This window comes from Elephas maximus, chromosome 11 (assembly GCF_024166365.1).
Source record: "Elephas maximus indicus isolate mEleMax1 chromosome 11, mEleMax1 primary haplotype, whole genome shotgun sequence".
In the NCBI taxonomy this organism is placed as follows: domain Eukaryota; kingdom Metazoa; phylum Chordata; class Mammalia; order Proboscidea; family Elephantidae; genus Elephas; species Elephas maximus.
Genome location: NC_064829.1, coordinates 104,853,312 through 104,879,261, shown reverse-complemented (window position 1 = coordinate 104,879,261; position 25,950 = coordinate 104,853,312). Strand labels below are relative to the sequence as shown.

At 51.3% G+C, this 25,950-nt stretch overlaps 1 protein-coding gene across 2 annotated transcripts in view; it reads left to right on the top strand.

Moving 5' to 3' along the window:
- The window catches only part of NECTIN2 (nectin cell adhesion molecule 2), a 35,391-nt gene extending 9,771 nt beyond the window's left edge, over window positions 1-25,620 (top strand). Inside the window, exons 2-9 of one of the 2 annotated variants that reach the window (XM_049900906.1) lie at window positions 5,007-5,384; window positions 9,478-9,774; window positions 11,320-11,437; window positions 12,032-12,180; window positions 21,194-21,347; window positions 23,587-23,650; window positions 23,795-23,881; window positions 24,567-25,620. In XM_049900906.1, the coding sequence (XP_049756863.1) occupies window positions 5,007-5,384; window positions 9,478-9,774; window positions 11,320-11,437; window positions 12,032-12,180; window positions 21,194-21,347; window positions 23,587-23,650; window positions 23,795-23,881; window positions 24,567-24,836 (1,517 nt within the window). In that variant the 3' untranslated portion in view covers window positions 24,837-25,620. Of the gene's footprint in view, window positions 1-5,006; window positions 5,385-9,477; window positions 9,775-11,319; window positions 11,438-12,031; window positions 12,181-17,981; window positions 18,735-21,193; window positions 21,348-23,586; window positions 23,651-23,794; window positions 23,882-24,566 lie in introns of those variants that run through there. The other variant, XM_049900907.1, reaches the window with a different exon arrangement.
- The last annotated feature ends 330 nt before the right edge of the window (window positions 25,621-25,950 follow it).

The following is a 25,950-nucleotide window of genomic DNA, read 5'->3' as shown; positions in this document are numbered from 1 at the left end:
CATGACATGATGATGGGCCACAGTTACACCTTCACCGATGGCTTCCTCCTGAAAGTCCGCGGGGTTGCCTGCTGCCAGGGACCTCTCTTTATTTATTTGTTTAATTGAATTTTAGATGAAGCTTTACAGAACAAACTAGTTTCCTCATCAAACAGTCAGTACACACATTGTTGTATGACATTGGTTAACAACCCAATGACAAGTCAACACTCTCCTTTCTCAACCCTGGGTTCCCTATTACCAGCTTTCCTGTTCCCTCCTGCCTTCCAGTACTTGGCCCAGGGCTGGTGCGCCCCTTTAGTCTTGTTTTGTTCCATGGACCTGTTCAATCTTTGGCTGAAGGGTGAACCTCAGGAGTGACCCCATTACTGAGCTGAAAAGGTGTCTGGGGTCCATACTCTCAGGGTTTCTCCAGTCTCTGTCAGGTCAGCAAGTCTGGTCTTTCTTTTTGGGTTAGAATTTTGTTCTACGTTTTTCTCCAGCTCTGTCCGGGACCCTCTGTTGTGATCCCTGTCAGAGCAGTCAGTGATGGTAGCTGGGGACCACCTTGTTGTACTGGACTCAGTCTGTTGGAGGCTGTGGTAGTTGTGGTCTATTAGTCCTCTGGACTAATCTTTCCCTATGTCTTTAGTTTTCTTCATCCTTGCTTCCGAAGAGGTGAGACCAGTGGAGTGTCCTAGATGGCTTTTAAGATCGCTACTCACCAAAGTAGAATGTAGAACATTTTCTTTATAAACTCTGTTATGCCAGTTGAGCTGGATGTTCCCTGAGACCATGGTGGGGACCTCTCTTTAGAGTCATCTGTTCACATTGCCTGGGTTCCTGCCTGAGGCAGGACGCGCCCACACACACCCATCCCAGGCAGAAACAGGGTCCAGAATTGGATCATGTGCCCTTAGCCCTGCCTCAGGGCTGAGTGAAAAGAAAGCCAAAAAACAAAACCAAATCTCTTATGCCCTTGAGTTGATTCCAACTGATAGTGACCCTGTAGGACAGAGTAGAACTGCCTTGTGGGGTTTCCCAGGCTGTAATGATTATGGAAGCAGTCTTTCTTCCAAGGAGCAGCTGGTGGTTTCGAACCTCCCACCTTTTGATTAGCAGCGGAGCACTTTAACCACTGTGGACCAGGGCTCCTTCTGAATGTCAAGAGCCCCTTGTAATTATACCTCCTCACTGTGTTTATTTAATAAGCCCTGATCTTGCGTTTCCTGTGGCCCTTTGCTAAGTGCTTTGCAAATATTTCTTCTTCTTTTTTTTTTTTAATTAATGTTTTTTATTTTTAGTGAAAGTATACACAGCACTCCCATTCCGCATTTTCTAGACGTAATGATCAGTGACATTAGTTACATTCTTCACATTGTATCAACATCCTCCTTATTTCTGTTCTGGTTGCTTCATTCCCGTTGATTTAATGTCTGCCTTCTAACCTTCTCATCTATGCTTTAAAATAGCTGTTGTCCCACAGCTACCACGGCTTCCACCAGACTGAGTCCAGCACAACTCACTGGTGCCCAGCTACCACCACTGACTGCTCTGACAGGGATCACAATAGAGGGTTCTGGATTGATCTGGAGAAAAATGTAGAGCACAATTTTAACTCACAAAAAAAAAAAAGACCAGATTTACTAGTCTGACAGAGACTGGAGAAACCCTGAGAGTACGGCCCCTGTCACCCTTATAGCTCAGTAATGAAGTTACTTCTGAGGTTCACCCTTCGGCCAAAGATTAGACAGGCCCATAAAACAAAATGAGACTAAAGGGGCGCACCAGCGCAGGGGCAAGGACGAGGAGGCAGGAAGGGACGGGAAAGCTGGACAAATGGAAATGGGGAATCCAAGGTCGAGAAGGGGAGAGTGTTGACATGTCGTGGGATTGGCTACCAAAGTCACAAAACAATATGTGTAAACCTTCATCTAAAGTACAATTAAAAAAAATTTTTAATAAAATCGCTGTCGTCCATTTGGTTGCATATAAATTTTTTTCTTTTTTAAGAATGCAATACTCAGGGGTGACAATCTTTGCTTTTTGAGCTAAACTGTTACTTAGTTTAAAGGTGACTTCAGGGGATAGTTTCAGTTCAAGGTTTGAAGAGCAACTCAGGGCCATAGTCTTGGGAAATTGTCTAGCCTCAGTGGGTCCAATAAGTCTGGATTCTTTGAGAATTTGAAGTTCTGTTCCATATTTTTCTCCTTTTCTGTCAGGATCCACCTACTGTGACTCTGACCAGAACATTCAGTAGTGGTAGCTGGGCACCGTCTAGTTCTTCTGATCTCAAGGTAGAGGAGGCTGTGGTTCACAGAGACCGTTAGCTCTGTGATTCCAGTTCTTGGGTTTCCTTCTTTTTCTTTTGCTCCAGACATATAGAGACCAATAGTTGTATCTTAGATGGCTGTAATGTTTCTTAATTTTTATAGCAATCTTAGGAAGAGGGCACTACTCTTATTCTCTTTTTACAGATAAGGAAACTGAGGTACAGAGAGGTTAAGTGGCTTACCCAAAGTCACACAGCCAGTAAGTGTCAGAGTCGGCATTTGAACCCAGGCAGCCTGTGCTCTCTATGCCTCCATGATGTACTGCCTTGCATGACAGGGCAGCATTCCTCTTTATTCCTGTTTTTATTAGATGGAAAGAAAAAAGGTAATCTGAAAAATGAAAACGTGTTCACCCAAAAACTTGTACATGAGTGTTTATAGCAGCATTATTTGCAATAGCCAAAAGGTTGGAAACAACCCATATATCCTTCAACTGATGAATAGGTAGGTAAAATGTGGTCTAGCCATACAATGGGATAGTATTCAGCCATAGAAAGGAATGAAGTACTGATGCGTGCTACAATGAGGCTGAACCTCAAACACGCTAAGTGAAAGAAGCCAGTCACAAAAGACCACATATTATATGATTCTATTTATATGAAAGTCCAGAATAAGCAAATCTATGGAGACAGAAAGTAGTAACTACCTAGGGAGAGAAAAAGGAGCCCTGGTGGCGCACTGGTTAAGCACCCGGCTGCTAACCAGAAGGTCAGTGGTTTGAACCCACCAGCGGCTGCACAGGAGAAAAGCCCCGGCAATCTGCTCCCGTAAGGATTTCAGCCTAGGAAACCCTCTGAGGCAATTCTACTCAGTCCTATAGGGTCGCTGTGAGTTGGAGTCAATTCCATGGCATATAACAACTGGGGCGGGGGGGCGGTGTTTATGGGGTATTGGGAAGTGACTACTTAATGGGTATGGGGTTTCCTTTGGGGGTATGAAAATGTTCTAAAATTGATTATGATAACCCGCAACTCTGTGAATATACAAAAAGGCATTGAATCGTACACTTTAAATGAATGAATTGTATGGTGTGTGAATTATATCTCAGTAAAGCTGTTTAAAAATAAGATAGGCCAAAGAGAGTTGTAGGTTCACAGAAAGGTATGCAAGAAAGTGTAACTGAGGGAAAAATATAAGACTAGCCTCCCATTTTAAATTTCTTAAAGTTTATTTGTGATAGACTTATTTTTATTGATTTATCTTAGGAGGATTCCTTTTTCCCCCCGTTTTCCTTGTGAAAAATTGTAAACATATCAAGTGTAAGTCCCAGGAGTGGTCCAGGAGCCCCCCTCCTCCTCCACACTAGGCTTGGCAGGAGGAACACATGGCCACATCTGCTTCGTCTCTTCCTCTGTCGTTGGTTGCCGCCCAGTCGATTCTGACTCCTGGTGACCCTGTGTGTGTCAGAGTAGAACTGCACACCATAGGGTTTTCCGTGGCTGATTTTTCAGCAGTAGATTGCCAGGCCTTTCTTCCAAGGTATTTCTGGTGGTCTCGAACCTCCAATCTTTTGGTTAGCAGCCACATTAACCTTTGCTCCACCCAGCAACTCTTCTTATACAGTTTTTTTTTTTTTTTCTGAACCATTTGAGATTGGAGTCCTGGTGGCACAATGGTTAAGTGTTAGGTTGCTAACCATAAAGGCCAGCTGTTGGAGTCCACCAGTCCACTCCTTGGAAACCCTATAGGGGCAATTCTGCCTTGTCCTATGGGGTGGCTGTGAGTCAGAATCAACTTGATGGCAGTGGGTTTTTTTTTTTTTTTTTTTAATCTTCTAAAGAAAAGGAATTCTACATGACCACAATTTAATTACTGTACCTTAAAATATTAACATAATAACTCCATAATATCATCTAATCTGGAGATCCCTGAGTAGCCCAAATGGTTTGTACGCACCTGGCTGGTAACTAAAAGGTTGGTGATTCACTCAAATTCCTTAAAAAAAAAAAAAAAAAAAAAGCCAGACCTATTGGACTGATTGAGACTGGAGGGCTCGAGGCTATTGCCCTAATATACTCTTCAAACTTTGAACGGAAACTAACCCCTGAGGTCACCCTGTGGCTAAATAACAAATTGGCTCAAAAATAATGAATATTACCTGTAAGTACTGTGCTCCTTTAAAAAATCGCCTATGTGAGACCAAACGGTCAACAATTACTTTAAAACAAAGATGAGAATGTAAGGGGGCAGGGAAGCTAGATGAGTGGAAAGGGAACAACCAGAATGGAAATACTGAGAATGTTCACGCGTTGGGAAGAATGTAACCAATGTCACTGAACAACTTGTGTAGAAATTTTTGAATGGGAACCTAAACTTTTGTGTAAACCTCCACTGAAAACACACAATAAAATATTAATTAATAAAAAAGGTTGCCTGTTCAGACCCACCCACTGGTGGCTCGGGAGAAAAGGCCTGGTGATCGGCTCCCGAAAAATCAGCCATTGACAGCCCTGTAGAGTACAGTTCTACTCTGTTGCACATGGGGCCACCGTGAGTCAGAATGGACTCGATGGCACACAACAACAACATCTCATCTAGTCCAGACTCAAATTTCCCTAGTTCCTCCCAAAATGTCTTTTGGAGCTACTCTCTCGTAGAATCAGGATCCTGCAAGGCTCTTGCATTTCCCTGTGGGGCCCCCTCCGCGACATCCCCACCTGGGGCCTGCCTTACCTCCTGTTCTTCTCTTCCCAGGAGCCCAGGACGTGCGTGTCCGTGTGCTGCCTGAGGTCCAGGGCCGCCTGGGGGACACTGTGGAGCTGCCATGCCACCTGTTGCCACTGACTTCTGATGTACGCATCTCCCAGGTGACATGGCAGCGCCTGGATGCGGCTGGGGGCACCCCAAACGTGGCCGTCTTCCACCCTTCGTATGGCCCCAGCTTCCCCAGCCTGAAGCCAGGCCGAGATCGGCTGTCCTTCGTCGCGGTTGGGCAGGGCACTGACGTGAAGCTGCAGGACGCCACGCTGGCCTTCAGGGGGCTGACGGTGGAGGATGAGGGCAACTACACCTGTGACTTTGCCACCTTCCCCAATGGCACTATCCGAGGAGTGACCTGGCTCAGAGTGATTGGTGAGCGGTAGTGGGACGGGAGGGTGAGGGAGCCCCATCTCTCATTCAGCTGTGACGTTGATTGCCTTCTGGTCTCCAGTCAATTGAGAAACCCTCATTGAGCATCTACTATGTGCCAGACACCAGGCAGTGGTGGTTCTGTGGCAGAATTCTCTCTTTCTTCCTGGAGACCCTGGTTTGATTCCCAGTCTATCATTGGAGGCTTGCATGTTGATGTGATGCTGAGCAGGTGGCAGCAGAGCTTCCAGACTAAGATGGACTAGGAAGAAAGGCCTGGCAATCTACTTCTGAAAATTAGCTAATGAAAACCCTACGGAGCACGAGGGTCCCATCCACAGCTGATCCTGGGGATGGCACGGAACTGGACAGCATTTCATTTCATTGTGTATGGGGTCACCATGAGTCGGGGCCGCCTCCACAGCAGCTAACAACGTGTGCCAGAGCCTGTTTAGAATGGTGGGGATACAGCAGTCAATGAGGCACTCATTCACCAAACATTTATTGAGCACCTGCTGTGTGCCAGGTACCGTTCTAGGCTCTAGGGATAAAACAGTGAGAAAACAGACAATTCCTTGCCTTCATAGAACTTACTGTCCAGTCATTGGGCACCAGAGAGTAAATAACATACGTAAGGAAAATGAAGAGGATGTCAGGCAGTTATCAGTGCTTTGGGAGAAGGGACAGGAAGGTGGAGAGAGGTGGGCACGTTGTCATTATAGTGAGGGAGAGCTGGGAAGGTGATATTTGAACAAACACCTGAAGGAGATGAGGGAGCCCTGTGGGTAACATGGGGAATAGTGTGCCAGGTAGAAGAACGGCAAGTGTAAAGGCCCTGAGGCAGGACACCTGGAATATTTGCAAACATCCAGGAAGCCAGTGTGGCTGGAGGTGTATGAAGGCAGGGGAGAGTGGGAGTTGATCAAGGAGGTGATTGAGACCGTGTGGGGTCTTGTGGACCACAATGCCTTTGGCTCTTGCCCTGAAACGGGAGCTAGGGGAGGTTCTGAGCTGCGGAGGCATGTGACCTGGCTTGGGTTTTCCCTGGCTCATAGCTGCATGTGGGGGGCCAGGAGGGCGAGGGTGGAAGCAGTGATCCAGGCAGGAGTTGATGGGGACTAGAGCAAAGTGGAGATAGTGGGGTGGCAAAAAAAAAAAAGCTCAGGTTCTGGAAATGTTTTCGACGTAAAGCCAGAGAATAATCAAAATAGGAAACAAAGGGGGCACTGGCATGTGGTCATACTCACTTAAAATAAGGGACCTCGTGACCTAATTGACATGGAACAGTTGGGGAAAGTGTCTGACAAAAGGACATTTTCATCAAGCCCTGATGTGTCAGGAGGAGCCACCAAGGGCACCACAGAGAAGTGGGTGTAGAGGTAGAGGGAACAGCATGTGCAGACACAGGGAGGTGGATACAAGTTTGGCACTTTCCAGGAGCCAAGAAGAGGCCAGTATAGTCCTTTCCTAGGGCTGCTGTAACAAGTATCACCAAGCGGGTGGCTTTTAAGAACAAATGTATTGATTGTTGCACAGTTCTGGAGATAGGAGTCTTAGATCAGGGCATCAGCCATGTTGGTTCCTTCAGAGGCCTCTGAGGGGGGATCTCTTCCAGCATCTGGTGATGGCGGCCATCTTGGTGTTCCATGGCTTGTAGAGGCATCACTCTGATCTCTGCCTCTGTCTTCCCTGACTGCCTGCTCTCTGTCTCTCTTTCATAAGGACACCAATCTTATTGGATTAGGACCCATCCTACACCAGGATGACCTCACGGTAACTGAACTGATATGTCTTCCAAGACCCCATTTCCAAACAAGGTCACATTCACAGGTACCAGAGGTTAGGACTTAGGCATATCCCCCAGGGGGACACAATTCAACCCCTAACAGCAATGAGGCTAGTGAGGCTGGCTGAGGGATTCAGTGACCCTCCGTGACTCAGGAGAACTCAAGGGCCAGATTGCATAGGCCTCGTAGGCCAAGGGGAAGAGGTTGAACTTCATCCTAAGGACCATTCGGAGCCATCAGTAGGGTTCAGACTACAAGAGTGACCTGACCTGATTGTTGACATTATAAACAGATGAGCGGCTGCTGTTTGGAGGGCCATCGGAGGGATGGACAGAGAAAAGAAAGTAGAGAAAAGTAGAAGGTGAGGGAGGGAATTGGCTTAGAAGAGGGAGGAGGCAGCGGAGGTCAAGAGAAGGAGGTAGAAGGAAGACGCTTTTCAGAGCTAGAAGGCACTGGACTTGTCCATGGAGGAATAGAACCAGGGAGAATCCCCAGCCTTCTGGCTCCAGCGGGGGGATGTCCAGCACAGCCACAAAGCAAAATGGGGAAGACTTACGAAGGTATTTTTTCAAGGGATATCCTTTCTTGCTAAATCTCAGGAAGAAGCACCCCATTGGGATTCCCCTGAGATCCCACCTTCCCCTAGTAATTTCTCAGAAGCCAACTCACTCAGGACACTTGATTTTTCCCCTCTCAGCCACAGAGAGTTTGAGAAGTCTACCCTGCGCCATCTCTGAGTAAACGCTTTCCTTTCCAAGAAGCCCAGAAACCATGGTTGTTTTCCATCATTCGAAGCACAGCACAAAAGTCTCTCTTCATGTATGGTCATTTGTCCTGTGCAAGAGATGACTTAGAGAACACTTACTACGCACCAAACATGTGCGAAAGATCCCTGGGTGGTGCAAACAGTTCATGCTTGAGTGCTAACCAAGAGGTTAGTGGTTTGAACCCATCCACCAATACAATAGAAGAAAGGTCTGGCGATCTGCTTCTGTGAGGATTACAGCCGAATGGAGCATTTCTACTCTGTAACACGTGGGGTGACTTGATGTCAATGGGTAGGCATATACTGGTACTGGGGAAGGGACGGAAGACAAAACAGCCAAGTGTCTGCCCTGACGGAGGGAACAGGTGACGTGCGAGCCACTAACAGGAGATGGGACGGAGCCTGAGAGGTCAGAGAAGTTCCCTTGAGGAAGTGAGGCTTGGGCTTGGATTTGGAGAATGAGGAGGAGCAAGGTGAGGGGACGGGGAGGCCAGGACATTCCAGGCAGAGGAGATGAGCATGCAGGGTTGCCGAGACCTTGTGCTGGGTGGGGGCGTGGACCGAGGGGAGCATTGGGTTGGGTGCCTGGAGTGGTTGGCAGAGGAAGAACCATGCTAGGCTCTGGGGGCCGTGGGAGGCGTCTGAAAGGATGTGGTTATGGTTGGCTCTGGAGCCTCACCCTGGCTGCCATGGGGGACAGATGGGAGGAGCAGGCAGGGAGGACATAGGGAGGCCTGTTGGAGGCTCTGCAGGGGTTAGGGGAGGGGGTTGTGGGAGAGGAGAGAAGGGAAAGGCCATACCACAGCTGAGCGGCTCAGAAGAGTCCCCAGATGGAGAGTCCTGAAGGCGCTTGGAGACCTGAGTCAGAACTCAGGACAGTCTGGGTTAGGGTGATGCATCAGTGACAGCTGGTATTATACTATTCCTCCTGGAGTTTTTGTTGTTTTTTCCCTAACATTTTCCCATGTTTTCCAGAAGGACAGGGTGAAAGGGCAAAAAATGACCAGCTTTGGAAATCTTTATCCCACTTCCGGCACTGCGTGATAACGCTGATTACAGGAAGAGAAGTTGCTGGCATGGGGGGTCTGGCCAGGTGGAACTTTGGGACACGTGATTCTGTCTGGGTGGGGATTTTCTTTTTTTCTTTTTTACTATTGTAAAATTGGCTTTTCTTTTCCAGTCCTTTCCAGGCATTTGGATCCTGTCTCTGGTTTTCTGGCTGAGAGTACAGACATATCATATCGCGGCAAATATGTATATAGCATAGTATGTGCCAAGCACGGTCTTAAATACTTTATGTATTCATTAATTGAATCCACTCAACAATCCCATGGGGTGGGCACTTTTATGATCCCCATTAAACAAAAGAGGAGACTGAGGCACCAAGTTGTAAAATAAGTTGTCTAAAGCCACACAGCTGCTGAGCAGCAGAGCTGGGAATGGAACCCAGGCAGGCGTGCCTCGACCCCCTGCTCCACTGCTCAGGTGTTTGTTGAATGGCTACAGGCATGATATGACCTGCCGACTCTGTCCTCTTCCCCAGCCCAGCCCCGGAACCACGCTGAAGCCCAGGAGGTCACACTCAGCCTAGAGCCCGTGCCTGTGGCCCGCTGCGTCTCCAGTGAGGGCCGCCCACCTGCCCGCATTTCCTGGTCCTCGTCCCTGAATGGGAAGGCCACTGAGACCCAGGTGCCAGGATCCCTGGCCGGCACCTTCACTGTCACCAGCCGCTTCACCCTGGTGCCCTCGGGCCAAGTAGATGGTGCAAAGGTCACCTGCAGAGTGGAGCACGAGAGCTTCACGGAGCCTGTCCTACTGCCTGTGACCCTCACTGTACGCTGTGAGTACACCAGGTTGTGGCCCACCCCAACCAACACTGTCTACACTGGCATCTCTCAGGCAGTGTCTACACTGTTCCTGAATGTGGGCTCCATTGGTTCCCCTAAGCCACGTTCTTTCTACACTGCCTTCTTCCCATTGTCTATGTTGGCTTTCCTGAGCCACTGTCTACATCGTCCCTTCATTGTCTACACTGACTTCCCTGGACAATATCTACAATACCCCCAATTGCCTACACTGGCTTCTCTTCAGCCTCATGTTGTCTACAGTGGCTTCCCTGGGCGCTCTCTATGCTGACCCCAACCAACGGTATGCCAGAGTGGGCTTTCAAGAGCCAGTTTTATGCACTTCTTCCCAGTCCCACTTTCAGTGAACTTACATTGGTAGCTTGAAATCAACCATGGGGATGGTATTTACACCAAGGAAATTGGCAAACACTGCAAATCGGGGCTTTTTTTTCTTTGCTTGCAGAGAGCCAGTTTACTAGCACAGCAGTGCCCCCCAACATTTTCTATGCTGGCTTCCATGGATCCCAGTTGGTACTGCTCTCTTACTGTCTATATCAGCTATCCTGGGCCATGGTATACACTGCCTACCCCAACATTGACTATGTAGCCCCTTACATTGTCTAAATTGGCTTCCCTGGGTAATGTCTATATTGACTCTCCTAGGGTCTCCACACCGACCCCTACCCCCTGATATTATTTGCATTGCCCCCGCCCCGAACCCTGTCAATACTAACCCCTCCCAATATGTTTTATACTAGCTGTTCCAGAAACTGCCTATTCTGACACCCCCTAATGTTACTCATGGAGCCCTGGTGGCACAGTGGATAAGCGCTCAGCTGCTAACCAAAAGGTCGGTGGTTCAAACCTACCAGCTGCTCCTCGGGAGAAAGATGTGGCAGTCTGCTCCCGTAAAGAGTACAGCCTTGGAAACCCAATGGGGCAGTTCTACTCTGTCGTATAGGGTCACTATGAGCTGGAATCAATCTGACAGCAATGGGTTTGGTTTGGAATGTTACCACAGACTCCCCTTGATGGTCTCCATATGAACCCTGCCAAATAGGAACTTTACCAGCTCTCCTAAAAACTGTCCAAAGTTACCCCACACCCCAACTCAACATTATTGACACTGGCTCTGCAGGCAATGCCTTTGGTCACACTGATGCCCCAAGCTGTGTCTACACTGGCTCCCTCAGGTAGTATTCACCGTGCACATGTTGGAGCTCCCGAGTGCCATCTACACTGAATTCCTCCAGGTGTCTGCACTGGTTCCCCAAACACTGTCTGCTTCGACACCCTTCCCGCCCACATCATCTGCTCTGGGCATGTGGAAAGTAACACACACAATCTACCGTGGCTTCCCTGCACAGTGTCTACACTGGCCTCAGCCTACCCAGCCCGGACTGTCCCGCCCTCAAGAGTTTCCCCTGGTCTCCTCTTGCCAGTTCATCCCATTGCTTTAGGATGGCATTTATTCCCTTACCTATCCACTCCTTCTGGAATTCTCTCCATCTCTGAGCCAGCCCCCTCATTTCCCTTAGACGCCCCTGAGGTCTCCATCTCTGGCTATGATGACAACTGGTACCTTGGGCGCAGTGAGGCCACCCTGAACTGTGACGTCCGCAGCAACCCAGAGCCCACAGGCTATGACTGGAGCACGTGAGTCCTGAGTGGACCCGGATACCTGGGTCTGAGGGGGTAGGGGGCCAGGGGCCTGGACTCCTGGATCTGAGGGAAGAGGGGACTGGGGGCCCAGACTTCTAGGTCTGGGGGAAAAGGGGGCTAGGGGCCCAGGATTCCTGGTTCTGAGGGAGGAGGGGGCCAAGGGCCCAGACACCTGGGTCTGGGGCTAGGGGGCCAGGGGCCCAGTATTCTTGGGTGTGATAGGGGAGAGGGCCAGAGGCTGGGGACTCCTGAGTCCTTAAGAAAGAAGAGAGCTGGCAATCTGGGTCTCTGGGGTACATTTGGAGCCCTGGTGGCGCAGTGGTTAAGAGCTTGGCAGCTCACCAAAATGTTGGCAGTGTGAATCCACCAGCCGCTCCTTGGAAACCCCATGGGGCAGTTCTGCTCTGTCCTATAGGGCTGCTATGGGTCAGAACTGACTCAGTGGTGAAGGGCTTGATTTGGTTTTGGTTTAGGGTATATTTTGGGTCCTGGGAGGCTGGTTCCTGAGGACTTATGAGCAGGGACCAGGTCTGTGTACCCCTGTCAGCCCCAGTCTCCCCTCACCTGACCCACCCACCCCTCCCCCAGGACGTCAGGTGTCTTCCCACCCTCGGCGGTCGTCCAGGGCTCCCAGCTCTTCATCCATTCGGTGGACAGACTGCTGAACACCACCTTCATCTGCACGGTCACCAATGCCGTGGGCACGGGCCGCGCCGAGCAGATCATCTTCGTCCGAGGTAAGCGGGTTTGGGGGCAGCATGAGAGGACCCCAGTCTGTTCCCTAATCATCCCACCCCCTGGGTGTAGGGGGCTTTGGGGGGGCTGTGCCGCCGACGTGGGCAGGGACCCAACCCTCCTCGCTGAAGGAGGCAAGGGCAATTGGCTTTTCCTTCTGGCCCTGAGGCTGGGATCTAGATTTGGGGTAGCATGGAGGGGAGTTAGGAGGTGAGGCTTGTGCTGGGGACTTTCTAGAAAGGAAAGGCCAGAGAAGCTTCCAGGGGCTTCAGCTTGGGAAAGACACACCCACACAGCACCACACATGCCGTCAGACAGCCAAGAGTCAGGCCTCTAGACAGAAGCACAGATGAGCACCGGGACACGTAGCCAGGAGGAAAGGAGTGAAGCCAAGCTAGGCCAGGGGAACTGGCTACTGAAAACAGGGCCGAAATCCCAGTCGGAGACCCTCAGGCCTGGAGGGACAGGGGCTGCTACACGCTGTACGCCCCAAGACACAGACACACGACACCAGACCGGGAATAGAGCCCCCCACATCAGCACAGCCAGCAGGACCCTCACCTGCAGAGACTCACCCCAGGCTCCGCAGAGATGCACTGACATCCAGACACTCGCCCATAACGTCACCCCACACACTCACAGCCATCATCACCAAGACACACCCCTGAGACAACAGTGGCTGCAGCCAAGACACACTTAACAAAGAGCCAGGTGACACCCAGCCAGAGCCTGTAAGACGCCACATGGACCTGAGAAGAGCCAGGCTTAGGAACACCGTCCCGCAGCACACCTGTGCACACACCACACCACGGGGCTGGGGGGGCGGCTGCTGCTGGCGAGAGCAGAGCCCCTTGGAAAGGAGGCAGGCACACAGAGATAGGGTGCCCCATCACACACAGACACCTAGAGACAGACACCCGTGGCCAGAGACAGGAAACAGACCGTCTTAGTGACACATAATATTACACCATCTGCCACACACCGCATATACACTCCACACACATACACACACACACACACACCTCACACACTACATACATACACCACATACGGCCACACACCACATACACGCTCCACTCACATACACACCACGTATGCACCCACGCACATCCATACACATTACATACACGTCACACACCATGTACACACTCCACACACATCCACACACACCACATCCACACCTCCCACACACCCATATCCACACTACATGCACACATACTACATGCGCACCACATACCACAAACCCACACACACCACACTGTGTATGCACTCATGCAAATCCATACACATTACATACATGTCACACACCATGTACACACATCCACACACTACATCCACACCATGTACAACCACAGACCACATCCACAACCACATGTACTACATACATGCCACACATACACACTGTCCACACATATACACACACTACATATGCACCCAACACCACATATACACCACACACACTACATACACACTACGTACTCACCCACAGACATCCATACATTCTACATACATGCCACATACACACCCACACACACCACACACTACATACACATCTGCACACCCTACATATACACCAGATACGCATTCACACACACTACATACACAACCAAAAAACCAAACCAAACCCAGTGCCGTCGAGTCGATTCCGACTCATAGCAACCCTATAGGATGGAGTAGACCTGCCCCATAGAGTTTCCAAGGAGTGCCTGGAGGATTTGAACTGCCGACCCTTTGGTTAGCAGGCGTAGGACTTAACCACTATACCACCAGGGTTTCCCACCACAGACCATATACATCCCCACACACAGTACGTACATATTGCACACCACATACACCCCCATACACACTACATACATGTCACAGTCCACACATGTCCACACACATTACTGACATCCACACACACATCGACATCCACACTCCATACACACCACACACTTTGCACCACTCATACGCATACACCACATAACCCAAGCACACTACGCACACCCAGCACACACATGCTACACACACACACGCACACACACACACCCCCCGCACAAATGCAAACATTCGGAGAGACACCCGAACGTAAACAGACCCTTCATCAGGAAGTCAGAGACGCTCACCAGGGAGAATGAGGTACCTACTCAGAAGCACTGTGCCGAACAAGAATCCCACAGAGACCCTGGCCCAGCCCCAGCAAGTCTTACACGCTCACAACAAACACATTTGGAGAGGAGGACACTATCACACAGACCACCTGGAAGCACAGAGAACCTCGGTCAGGACCAATCCCACATGCAGAAACATCACTCACACACAGAAACTTAGGGAGAAACTCAAAAGAAGTTCCCAGGGTGCACGCCCTCAGGAACTCTGGGGAAACCCCTTTACGGGGGATTCGCAGCACACAAGTAGTCATCGGACAGATATTTGTTGAGATTTCCTCTTTGCCAGGCATTCTGTTTGGTGATGGGAATAAAAAAAAAAAACCAATGCCGTCAACAATGGTGAATAAGACACAGTCCCTGCCCTCCAAGGTACACCCAGGGGAGGGTCAGCTCCACCCACCAGCAAGACACCAAACTGGAAATACACCTAAGATCTTGCTTCCCACTCCTACTCACCCACTAGGCACCTCAAAGGCAGGGAGCCTGCAAAACACAGAGTCACACTGAAGGATTATTGGAGGACAATACAACCCCACCAAAACATGGACACCCCCAACACACGGCAACACTCTCTAGAGAAACCCCGGGGCCATCTATTACCTGAAACACCTCCAGCCTCAAAGAAAACACAAGCTTCAGGATCCAACCCTTCAGCGATGTATTGTTGTTAGCTGCTGTGGGATCAGGCCCACACGCAAATGAACAAAACGCTGGCTGGTCCTGCACCAGCCCTGCGATTGATCGTGGAGCGGACTGTTGTGATCCATAGGGTTTTCATCGGCTGGTTTTCCGAAGCAGATCTCCAGGTCTTTCTTCCTAGTCCATCTTAGTCAGGAAGCATCGCTGAAATCTGTTCAGCATCTAGCAACAGGCAGGCAAGCCTCCACGGACAGACTGGCGGTATCTGCGCATGAGGTGCGTTGGCCGGGAACAGAAGCCGGGTCTCCCGCGTGGCAGGCAAGAATTCTCCTACCGAACCATCACTGCCCCTTCAGCATGTATACCCACTGCAGCAAACACATGGAGCCCTGGTGGTGTAGTAGTTAAGGGCCCGGCTGCTAACCAAAAGATTGGCACTTTGAACCTACCAGCCACTCCTTGGAAACCCTGTGGGGCAGTTCTACCCTGTCCTGTAGGGTTGCTATGAGTTGGAATTGACTTGATGGCAGCGGGCTTCGGCTTGCAGCCTACACATACTCAGAGGCCCCAGCAAAGAAGCACGCCCCCCAGAAAAACACTAAGCACTGTGAAAGGATCCTCCCTTCTACCCCATTCCCGCCAAAGGTAGCCACAGACCTTGCTATAGTCAGAAACAGCATCATACAGACACGCCCAAAGATGGATGCTGACACACACTCGGAGCACTCAGGAAAGCCAGTCTCAAGGGGGCGAGTGCGCCAACACCGGTACCCACGCCCTGAGAGAAAGCACGCTCAAGTCTCTTGTAGAGTCATGCACAGAGACCAGGTCCTTATTTCCCACACACATGCGTACTCAGACATGCTGTCACAAAGCCACACTCTCAGGTTTACCCTAGTCCAAGCACAGGTGCCCCCGCTGGGAGCTGCATCGGGGCCGCCCATGAGCTCTAGAACTCCAGGTGCACAAACACAGCCAGCAGCCGTCTCCAGAGCACTGCCTACAGAAACACAGAGGGCATTCCACACTGGCTTATGCAGTACTTTCCAGGTGTTTTTAACCAGGTCGCCTCATAAGTCTTAGCCCCTGGGTGGTCCAAACAGTTAACATGCTCGGCTGCCAACCAAAAGGATGGAGGCTTGAGTCCACCCAGAGGTGCCTCGGAAGAAAGGCCTGGTGATCTACTTCTGTAAAATGGGCCACTGAAAACCCTCTGGAACGCAGTCCTCCTCTGACACCTAGGGTCGCCACAAATTGGAATCGACTCGACAGCAACTGGTTTGGCATCGTGAGATACCTGTCTCACAGTTCGACGCGGGGCACGACTGTACACATATATCTCCCTCCCCACTCCAAAAAAAAAAAAAAAATATATATATATATATATATATATATATATATATATATACACACATACACACAGACACAACTGGTGGCCCAGCAGTTACAGACCTAGCCACAAACTGAAAGGCTGGCAATTCAAACCTACCCACCGGCTCCACAGAACAAAGACCTGGCGATCTGCTCCCATAAAGATTATAGCCTAGAAAACCCTATGGGGCCGCTCTGTCACAGGAGGTCACTGTGAGTTGAAACTGACTCAGTGACACCTTACGACAACAATCCCCCCCCAAAAAAATGTGTGTGTATGTGTGTGTGTGTACACATATATACATGCACACAGATAGGGTCGTTATGAGTCGGAATTGAGTCAACAGCAACAGGTTATATATAGATAATTTACTCTTCATACTGGAGACAAGTTTTTTCTATCCTACTTTCTTTTTAAATGCTGTTTGTAAGTCACTCACCTGATTTGACAGCCCACTGGGTGGGGGACCCCCCCCGCCATTGAAAACATTCTATAAGAAACACCCAGAAGCACACCCGCCAGGAGCAGGTCCCCTTGGGTCTTAGCCTCTCCTGTGACAGGGAGGTGGGGTTCAGAGTTGGGAATCAGTGAACCTCCACAAATCCCTCCCATCAAGCCCTGCCTGTGGTGGTGGGCAGAGGAGTGTGTGTGAGAAGGTTCCAGTTGCACCTGTTCCTCTTTTGGGGCACAGAATGTCCCCCCCTCCCTCCTTAGCCCTCCCTGGTTACCTCTCTCTACCTCCCTCCTGTCTCCCGTAGACCCCTCTGAGCTTAGCCACTGCAGGGTACACTATGGGAGACCAGACATGGGGGATACATGGCCTAGAGAGGAGGCAGCTAGCTGGAGCAAGTAATTAGAGGAGGCCCCTGCCCTTCTCAGGAGTCCCCTGGGTGGTGCAAACAATTAAGCACTCGACTACTAGCTGAAAGGTTCCGTTTGAACTCACCCAAAGGTGCCTTGGAAGACAGGATCTGCTTCCAAAAGGTCATGGCCTTGAAAACCCTATGGAGCAGTTCTACTCTGCACACATGGGGTCGCCAGGAGTCAGAATCTACTTGACGGCAACTAACAACTGCCCTTCTCAGCCTCAAAGACCTTTGGAATCAGATAGCCTCATGTTCAAATCCTGGCTGGATCCACCCAGAAATCCCCTGACCCTGGCCTTAAAGATTTTGTGAGGATTCTACAACACGGCTCCCAGGGGGTCCAGGCAGGTACCAGAAATGAGTAACTACCTAACCAGTCTTCACTTGGACTGCAGTGACAGGTGAAAATGGGTGTTCGGTGTGGCCAGGTCACCTGATTTTTTTTCCCCTAAGAGAGACCTAGATTTTTGGGCGAAATCACTGAATTTTGAAATGTCAGCTAACTGCTGTAGTTTTTGAACAACACCATGCAGATATAAGGAAATACAACCTGGGGGCCACCAGTTTGCAACCCCACCCACATACAAAGTGCTCAGAGCATATCAAAGAGGGAATGGGTTCTCCTGCCCCCCCACCTTCTTCATTCTTCTGCCCAGTGCCCCCCAATTCCTGTCACTGCCCCCCTGCATCCTGTGTCTCCCCTTCCCTCATCCCCCAAATTATCCTCTTGACCTCGTCTCCCTTTCTCTCTCTCTCATACCCCCTTCTCTCCTCAGACACCCCCCGGGCCTTGACCCGAGATGTGGGTCCAGTGGTGTGGGGGGCCGTGGGGGGGACGCTGCTGGTGCTGCTGCTTCTGGCTGGGGGGTTCTTGGCCTTCATCCTGCTGAGGAAGAGGAGGAGGAGGAAAAGCCCAGGAGGAGGAGGAGAAGCTGACGACAGTGGAGGGTCATACGATCCGAAAACTCAGGAGTTTGGGAATGGGGGGCCCGTTTTCTGGACCCCGATAACCCCTGGTCCCATGATGCCAGAGGGCAAGGACGAGGACCAAGAGGAGGAGGCGGAGAAGGCAGAGGAAGGCCTGATGTTGCCTTCACCCAAGGTGCTCATGGAGGACGACATGGAGTCCCAGCTGGATGGCTCCCTCATCTCACGGCGGGCCGTCTACGTGTAACCTGGATACAGACAGACATAGAGACAGAGCTCGGAGAGCCCCCCCCCCACTGCCTGCCCAACGCCCGCCAGCATGCAAGCAGAAGGTTCTGGACTGGTTGAACTTGTTTGTCTGGACCACACTGGAGTTGGAATGCTCCCTCCTGACCGTGCTGGAATTTGGAGGGGAGGGGGGCTTGCACACTGGACTTCGGTCCCCAGGGCTGCATGGGGGTGGGGAGGCCCCAGGAGCTGAGTACTGGGGACCCAGGAGGGAGCCCCAGAGACTCGTTTTTGCTCTGGCCTACCCCCTGCCATGGACACTCAGGAGTTAATAAACGTCTTGGAGGAAACTGGCAGGGGTGTCTTGTAATACATCAGACCCCTCCTGGGTCTTGGGGGGAAGAGTGGGAGGGACAGGGACAGCTGGATCCCAGGGCTTGGTGAGGCTGAAGCACTGAACTCTCCTGGGTCCCCAGAAATTTTGAGGTGGGGGGTAGCCTCCAGGTCCCAGGGGAGTGGGGACCTGGTGAGGGGTCAGACCGGGGAAGGCTGGATGAATCTGACCACTTGGGTTCTTGAAAGGCACGTTGGACGCCTGAGACGCCCAGGCAAGGGGACTGGGAACCAGATCAATGAGGTCTGGAGTTTGAGGCTGGGACACTTGGACTCCTGAGTCCCAAAACAGGGCCTGTGTTCCCAGGTGAGGTTGGCCAGACAGAGTTCTGAGTTACCAGAAGAGTTGGGTCTTGAGTAGGGCCGCCGGACAATCTGTGTCCAGGGTCCTGAAAGTGGGGAAAGGTAGATGGGTGTGGTCTGATGGAGATGGCGGTTCTACTTCCTGGGACCCCAGAGGTACGGGGAGGGGCTGGTTCTGGGGACAGTGGGCCCCTGAGGGACCAGGGAAGACCCACCTCCAACACCCACATGTGGCCTGTCCATACCTCCTTCCTCTTCCCTGGCCCCAGGGCCCAGCTGGGAGTTTTCAGTGATTCAGAGGGAGGGGTGGGGGCCGTCCCACAGCGTCACACCCCACCCTGCAACCCCAGATGGGATCCTGGAGCGCCCAGGCTCAGAGTGAGGAGGGCATGGAAGGAGCAAGGTTGAAGCCCCAGCTCTGCCTCTCAGTGGACCTTGTGACTAGGCAAGTTGCCTCTGCTCTTGGAGCCTCAGGCGCCACCTCTGAAATGGGCGTGTTTAGTATCTGCTTCTTCAGGCTGCTGTGGGATTCAGTGAGGACGTGCCCTTGGTACAGGACTGAGCAACCAAGTTCATTTTTCAACCAGCATTTACTTCCACTTACTCTGTGGGTCCTGTGCCGGCTGGCGCCGGGGACACGGGAACTGAGACACACCTAGTGCTCCTTCTCAGGGCGCACCGTCAATAATAACAGCAGGAATAACAGGAATTTTAGATTGGTGAGTGGCAATTACTGTTATTCTCCCCACCCTCTGAGTCCCTCCAGAGGGTGCCAGGCTGTGGAACAGGAAGGAGGAAATTGGCTAGCCTTGGGATCCAGGCATGGAATCCCTGGATGGCACAAACAGTTAAGCACTAGGCTACTAGCTGAAAGTTGGCGGTTCAAATCCATCCAGAGGCACCTTGGAAGAAAGGCCTGGTGATCTGCCGCAAAGGTCACAGCCTTGAAAACCCCATGGAACGCAGTTCTACTCTGACACACGTGGGGTTGCCATGAGTCGAACTTGATGGCAACTGGTTTGGGATTCAGAGATCATTCCTCTGGGAAGCTTTATCTTCTCGTCTGTCTAACGGGCTGATGTAAAGGGTGAAACCTGTGGGGCTCTTGCATGCGTGTGTGTTACTGTCCCCTGCTAGTGCTGGGGCAGGGGCAGAGAATTGTGTCCATCTGCAACCCAGTGCCAGTGGGACCGGGTATACAGTAGGTCCTTGAACACCCTGTGCGGTCCTTCTTTATTTGCCTAGCAAAGACCTAGTGTGTGCCAGACCCTGGGCTGGAGATGATGTGGGCAGGGCAGCTCCAGGTCCCGCCCTGTGGAGCTCACGGTCTGATGTGGAAATTGACAAGTAAACAGGTAATTACTCCATACTCACTTCCTTAGGAGAGGCGGAACTGCTAGGAAGGAAAGGTCCAGGGGGCCAGGAGTCCCTCTCCACCTCTTTTCCTGTTAGGTTGGGGGTGTGATGAACCTCCACTCAGGATGACTCCACTTCTGTAATGAACGAGGTTCGGCTCCCAATCCCAGAATCTACCCCCATTCTCAGTCTTTTATCTCCCCCACCCCGCCCATCTCCTGCCCTCATCTCCCGCTCGCCCCCTCATCAGTCTTCTGCCACATGGACTCCTTGCTGTTTCTGAGAAACACCACATCGCTCCCACCTCAGGGCCTTTGCACCAGTTGTTCCTCCTTCCCAGAATGCTCTTCCCTCATTTCCTTGTGACTTGCCTCCACCTCCCCTTCAGGTCTTAGCTCAAATGTCACCCTCTTAGTGACGCCTTCCCTGGCTACCCTATTTAAAATTGCTTTGAGCCTCTATTTCATCACTTATCTCCCCACCCTCAGTGTGTCATTATTCTATGTCACTTATCCTTACTTGGCATCTTAGATATTGAATCTATGTGTTTACTGTTGGACACCCTTCCCAATTAGAACGTAAGTTCCATGAGAGTGGGGACTTTTGTATGTCTTGTCCTGTCCTCTGTCTCCCTTGCCTGATGCACAGCAAATGCTCAGTAAGGGTCCCCTGCCCTTGGGAGAGAAGGGAGGCAGGTGAGGGTGACGGGGGGCAGTGCTGGGAATCAGGAACTGCAGTTTCCTCCTGGAGACGCCCCTCATGCTGTTTCTCTTCCTTGCAGAGACCCCCAACACAGCAGGTGCAGGGGCCACCGGCGGCATCATTGGGGGCATCATCGCGGCCATCATTGCAACCGCCGTGGCCGCCACAGGCATCCTCATCTGCCGGCAGCAGCAGAAGGAGCAGAGGCTGCAGGGGGCAGAGGCAGATGATGAGTAAGTGATGGGCCCTGATAAGTAGATGGCGGGGGGTGGGAGTGGCATGGGGGGCCGGAACTGAGGTGCTCAGGCTGGGTGGTGAGGTGAGAGAGAACCATCCAAAGTGGCTGTGTGAAACGGAGATACCCAAAATAACTGTGACTTAAGTGGAGGGAATGTTTACTTCTGTCTCCCATAAAGGCCTGAACTGGTATGCTAGGTCTGCTCTGCGAAGCTGTCAGAGCCCAGGCTCCTATCTTGTTGCTTCACCTTTCTTTACACTTGGCCCTTGTCTACCTTCCAAGATCGCTCCCCACTCTAGCTGGAGCCATTCCCGTCAGGGTCTATGTACATGACAACCAGATGTGGCCGTCCTGCTCTGAAGGCCCCTGTTATCCCACCCAGGGGAAAGGGAAAGAGAGGGCAGGTTACTGCTGACTAGGGAACAGCTGAGAAGTGACACCTGCCACTTTCTCTCACTTCCCATTGTCCAGAACTTAGTTACATGGCTGCCCCTAGCTGCAAGGAAGGCTGGGAAATGTAGTCTTTATGCTGGCTAGAAATGTGCCTGATTAAAATTTCTGACTATTAAGAAAGAGGGAGACTGCATATTGGGGATAACTAGCCACACTTGTCTGAATAGAGCACTTATTATGTGCCAGGCTTGGTGACATGCATTTTACATGCATGATCTCATTGAAACATCATCATTCAATAATTCAACAAGTATTCAGAAAGTGCCCACTCTGGGCCAGGCCCTTGGGGGTTAGCGACTCAACAGTGAGACAAACATTTAAAAAGTTTCCCCACCAGTAGATATATCACAGGAACACAAATTCTCAGAGGAGAGCTAATGACACCTATTCTTTTGAAGAGGAAAACAGGTTCAGGGGCCTGAAATCACTGACTGAAATTCACCCAGCAAGCAAGTCTTTTTGTGACCAAATGTTTCTCAGATACCACCACCCAGTGTGTGTGTTTTGGAGTCAGCAGGAGAAACACTTGTTAAGAATGCACATTCCTGGGCCTCACCTTAGACCTACTGAATCAGAATATTTACAAGAAGGGCTCAGAATCTGCATTTATAACAAGCTCCCTAAATTGTCCTGATATACAGGGAAGTGTGTGAACTACTGTCTTAACTGCCTAGTCGATTCAAACCCACAACTTGCTAACGATCTCCTCCCCGGTGCCCAGCTTAGTGCGGGGACCCAGTGGTGTCTTCTGTGCTCACGGTGCATGGGAGGAGATAGACCCATCCCCAGATAGTAAGGGTCCGGCATGGATGGGGATGGGACAGGGCAGCTGAGGGGGCTGTGAGAGCCCAGGGCAGTCAGGGAGGGCTTCCTGGAGGAGAGGACATCTGAGCTGGGGATTAAAGGCACAGCAAGCACCCTTTAGGGGGCAGTAGTGGTTCAGTGGTAGAAGTCTTACCTTCCATGCAGGAGACCTGAGTTTAATTTCTACCCAACGCACCTCATATGCTGCCACCCCATCTGTCAGTGGCTACTTGCATGTCGCGATGATGCTGAACAGGTTTCAGCAGAGCATCCAGACTAAGATGGACTAGGAAGAAAGGCCTGGAAGTCTGCTTCCAAAAATCGGCCAATGAAAACCCTTTGCATCGCCATGGTTTGATCCGCAACCAATCACCGGGATGACGCAGGACTAGGCAGCTCCATAGCCACTAAGAACAACAAGTACCCTTCAGTTCTATATGTGCAGGATGCTGCAGGGTCACTAGGAGTCGGAATCAACTCAACAGCAGTGGGTTTGGTTTGGTTTGTCTCTTTTTTGGTCTGTCGTGTGTAGAATGAAGGAATTTATCCCAAGTTTGAGGGACAGGAAAGCCCTTTTCGTTTATTCTTTTAACAAGTACTTACCGAATTTCTCAGAGTGGGTTCTGGGGACACAGTATTGACAATTCAGATCTCATTCCTTCCTTCACAGAGCTCACAGTGGGGAACAGCAATTGACCCACATTATAAATAACATTTCCAATACAAGCTCAGTAAGTGTCCCAAGGGGTTAGTACGGAGTAGATGTGACCACTTAACAGGAGTTCCTGCTCTGTCAGGAGAATCAGAGTGGCTTCCTGGAAGAAAGGGGATTTGTGGGATGAATAGGAATTTACCAGGTGGGGGAGGGGTAGAGATGAAAGGAAGCTCCAGGCAGAGGGAACAGCATGCGCACTGACCCAGAGGTAGGAGGCCTTTTCAGGTCTTTGCCTCCACTTGACCCCCCTCCTGCCCCACAGCCTGGAGGGCCCTCCCTCATACAAGCCCCCGACCCCGAAGGCGAAGCTGGAAGAGCTGGAGATGGTGAGCACTTTGCCAGGAGCCTGGGCTGCCCGCACCTCCACTCCATACCCCACTCTCCCCACCGAGGCCAGAACTGGGAGGGGGTCAGTTGGGGAGGGGACAGCTGTTGGGTGGTCCTGACCTGCCCCTCCCACCCCACTGCAGCCCTCCCAGCTCTTCACCCTGGGAGCCTCAGAGCATAGTCCACTCAAGACCCCCTACTTTGATGCTGGCGTCTCATGCACAGAGCAGGTAGGAGCTTGGAGGCAAGACGAGGGTGGGTTCGGGGTCTGAGTTTTAAGGGCCAGGGGTCAGGCCCTGACATAAGAAGTCAAGGACTAAAGGTCACAACTTAAGGTCAGGGCTGTGTCTCTGGTCAGAGCTTGGAGCACAGAGATACGTTCAGGATTCAGTAGCGGAGATCAGGGCTAAAAAAGTCCAAGGGCATGAGGTTAGAGTTTAAAGGTCACATGGTCCGTGAGGCTTGATTGAGTATCTACATTTGCCAGATGCTGTGCTAGGAGCTGGGACGCGACAGATACAACAGGCACTTGCCTCAGTGGTCTACGGGTCAGGGTCAAGAACCAAGGTCAAGACAAGTCCAGGTTCAAGGGGGTATTTAGGGCTAAAGATTAAGTAGTTGAAGTCAAGATTGAGGTTGAAAGTCATGGGGGAAATACATGGGGTCAGGGGCCAGGGGATAAAGGAGTACCCCAGGATTGACAGGGTGAGGCCCATGCCTGGGCTTCGGGTTAGGGATGAGCTGTGTGACTGTCCCAGTGCAGTACTGACTTGGGGGGCAAGAGGAACAAGGAGTGAGCTCAGGTCTGGTTAGCATGGGAAGAGGTAGTCAGGATTTTGGGGTCAAATGGTAGACTGGGATTCTGTGTCATGCCCAGGAAGTGCCCTTAGGCTCCCACTCCCTCCTCTCCCCCAGGAAACGCCTCGATACCATGAGCTGCCCACCCTGGAAGAGCGTTCCGGGCCTCTGCTCCTGGGGGCCACAAGCCTGGGGCCCCCCATCCTGGTGCCCACGGGGTCACCTGCTGTGGAAGGGGTTTCCCTGGAGTTAGAAGATGAAGAGGAGGAGGAGGAGGAAGACTATCTGGACAAGATGAATCCCATTTACGATGCCCTGACCTACACGAGCCCCTCTGAGTCCTACCAGGGCAAAGGTTTTGTCATGTCCCGGGCCATGTACGTCTGATCCCTCGGCTTCCTGCCAGGGGTCTAGTGCCCCTTTACCTCTGGCCAGGCCACTGCCAGTTAACACACATGCATCACATCTGTGACTTCTACCTTGGTGGCTCCACGGTGACCTTTAACTCCTGACCTCTGACCCAGAGAAACCCACTGGTCACCTAATCTCCTGAGGTCATGGGGGTAAGTTTCTGTATAACCTCTAAGCTGAGGACTCCTCTCAAGGCTGTGACCTTAAAACATACCTCTCATCTCCCCAATGACACTTCCAAACCCCTCCACTATCCCGAAGAAGACCCCAGACCTCTGATTTGTCTTCAGGCAGTAAACTCCCAATAGCTCTGCTGGGGTGGGCGGTGGGGGCTCCCTGCTGCTCAGACCTGAGCCCTCCAGGCAGCAGAGCTCCACTCGCCTCCTGCTACCTCTGTCTGATCCCCGAAGGAGGCAAGGATGGAGGGATTCCTCAGCCCAAGGCAGAGCTTCCTTTCTCCTCCCTCCTGCAGGCAGGAGTCTCAGGACCCAGACCCTCCCCTGAGCCCCCACCACCCCCAATTCCTGTGGATGGGGCATGGAGCCCCAGCCCAGGGCTAGAAGTGGTGAGCCCCGGCAGGGTGTGCTTTGATGGTCCCAGCCTTGAAAGAAGAATTTGCTGTTACCTTGGAGACTACTGAGTCGTTTTGCCCCTACCCAGTGGCATGGGCGCCCAAACATCCCTCTCGGGGCAAAGTGGGTCACCTGGGTTGGGGGTAGCGGACCTGATACTGTTTTGTACACTAACATTTCCCATAAAATATGAGTTTATACTTTGACCAGGACTTGCGTTTTCTGTGGGATATAAGGGGGTGAGGGTGGACATGATGGGTAATGCATGGGAAGCCCAGGGCTTGAGGGTAAAGGAGAGGAATGGTAGACTAGTGGTCGTGATGAGTTACAGAGAGAAACAGAAGGGCCAAAACTATGAAGGGGAAAAAAAAAGTGAAGTGAGAAAGCAATGAGCAAAAATGCATAAACCTGAGGCAAAATGATGGGTAATGGAGAGAATGGGGAAGGACGGAGTCCAGGGCATGGTGGGTAATGAAAACTAATCAGTGCCCTGCGGTCTAATGGGTAATGGACAGAAA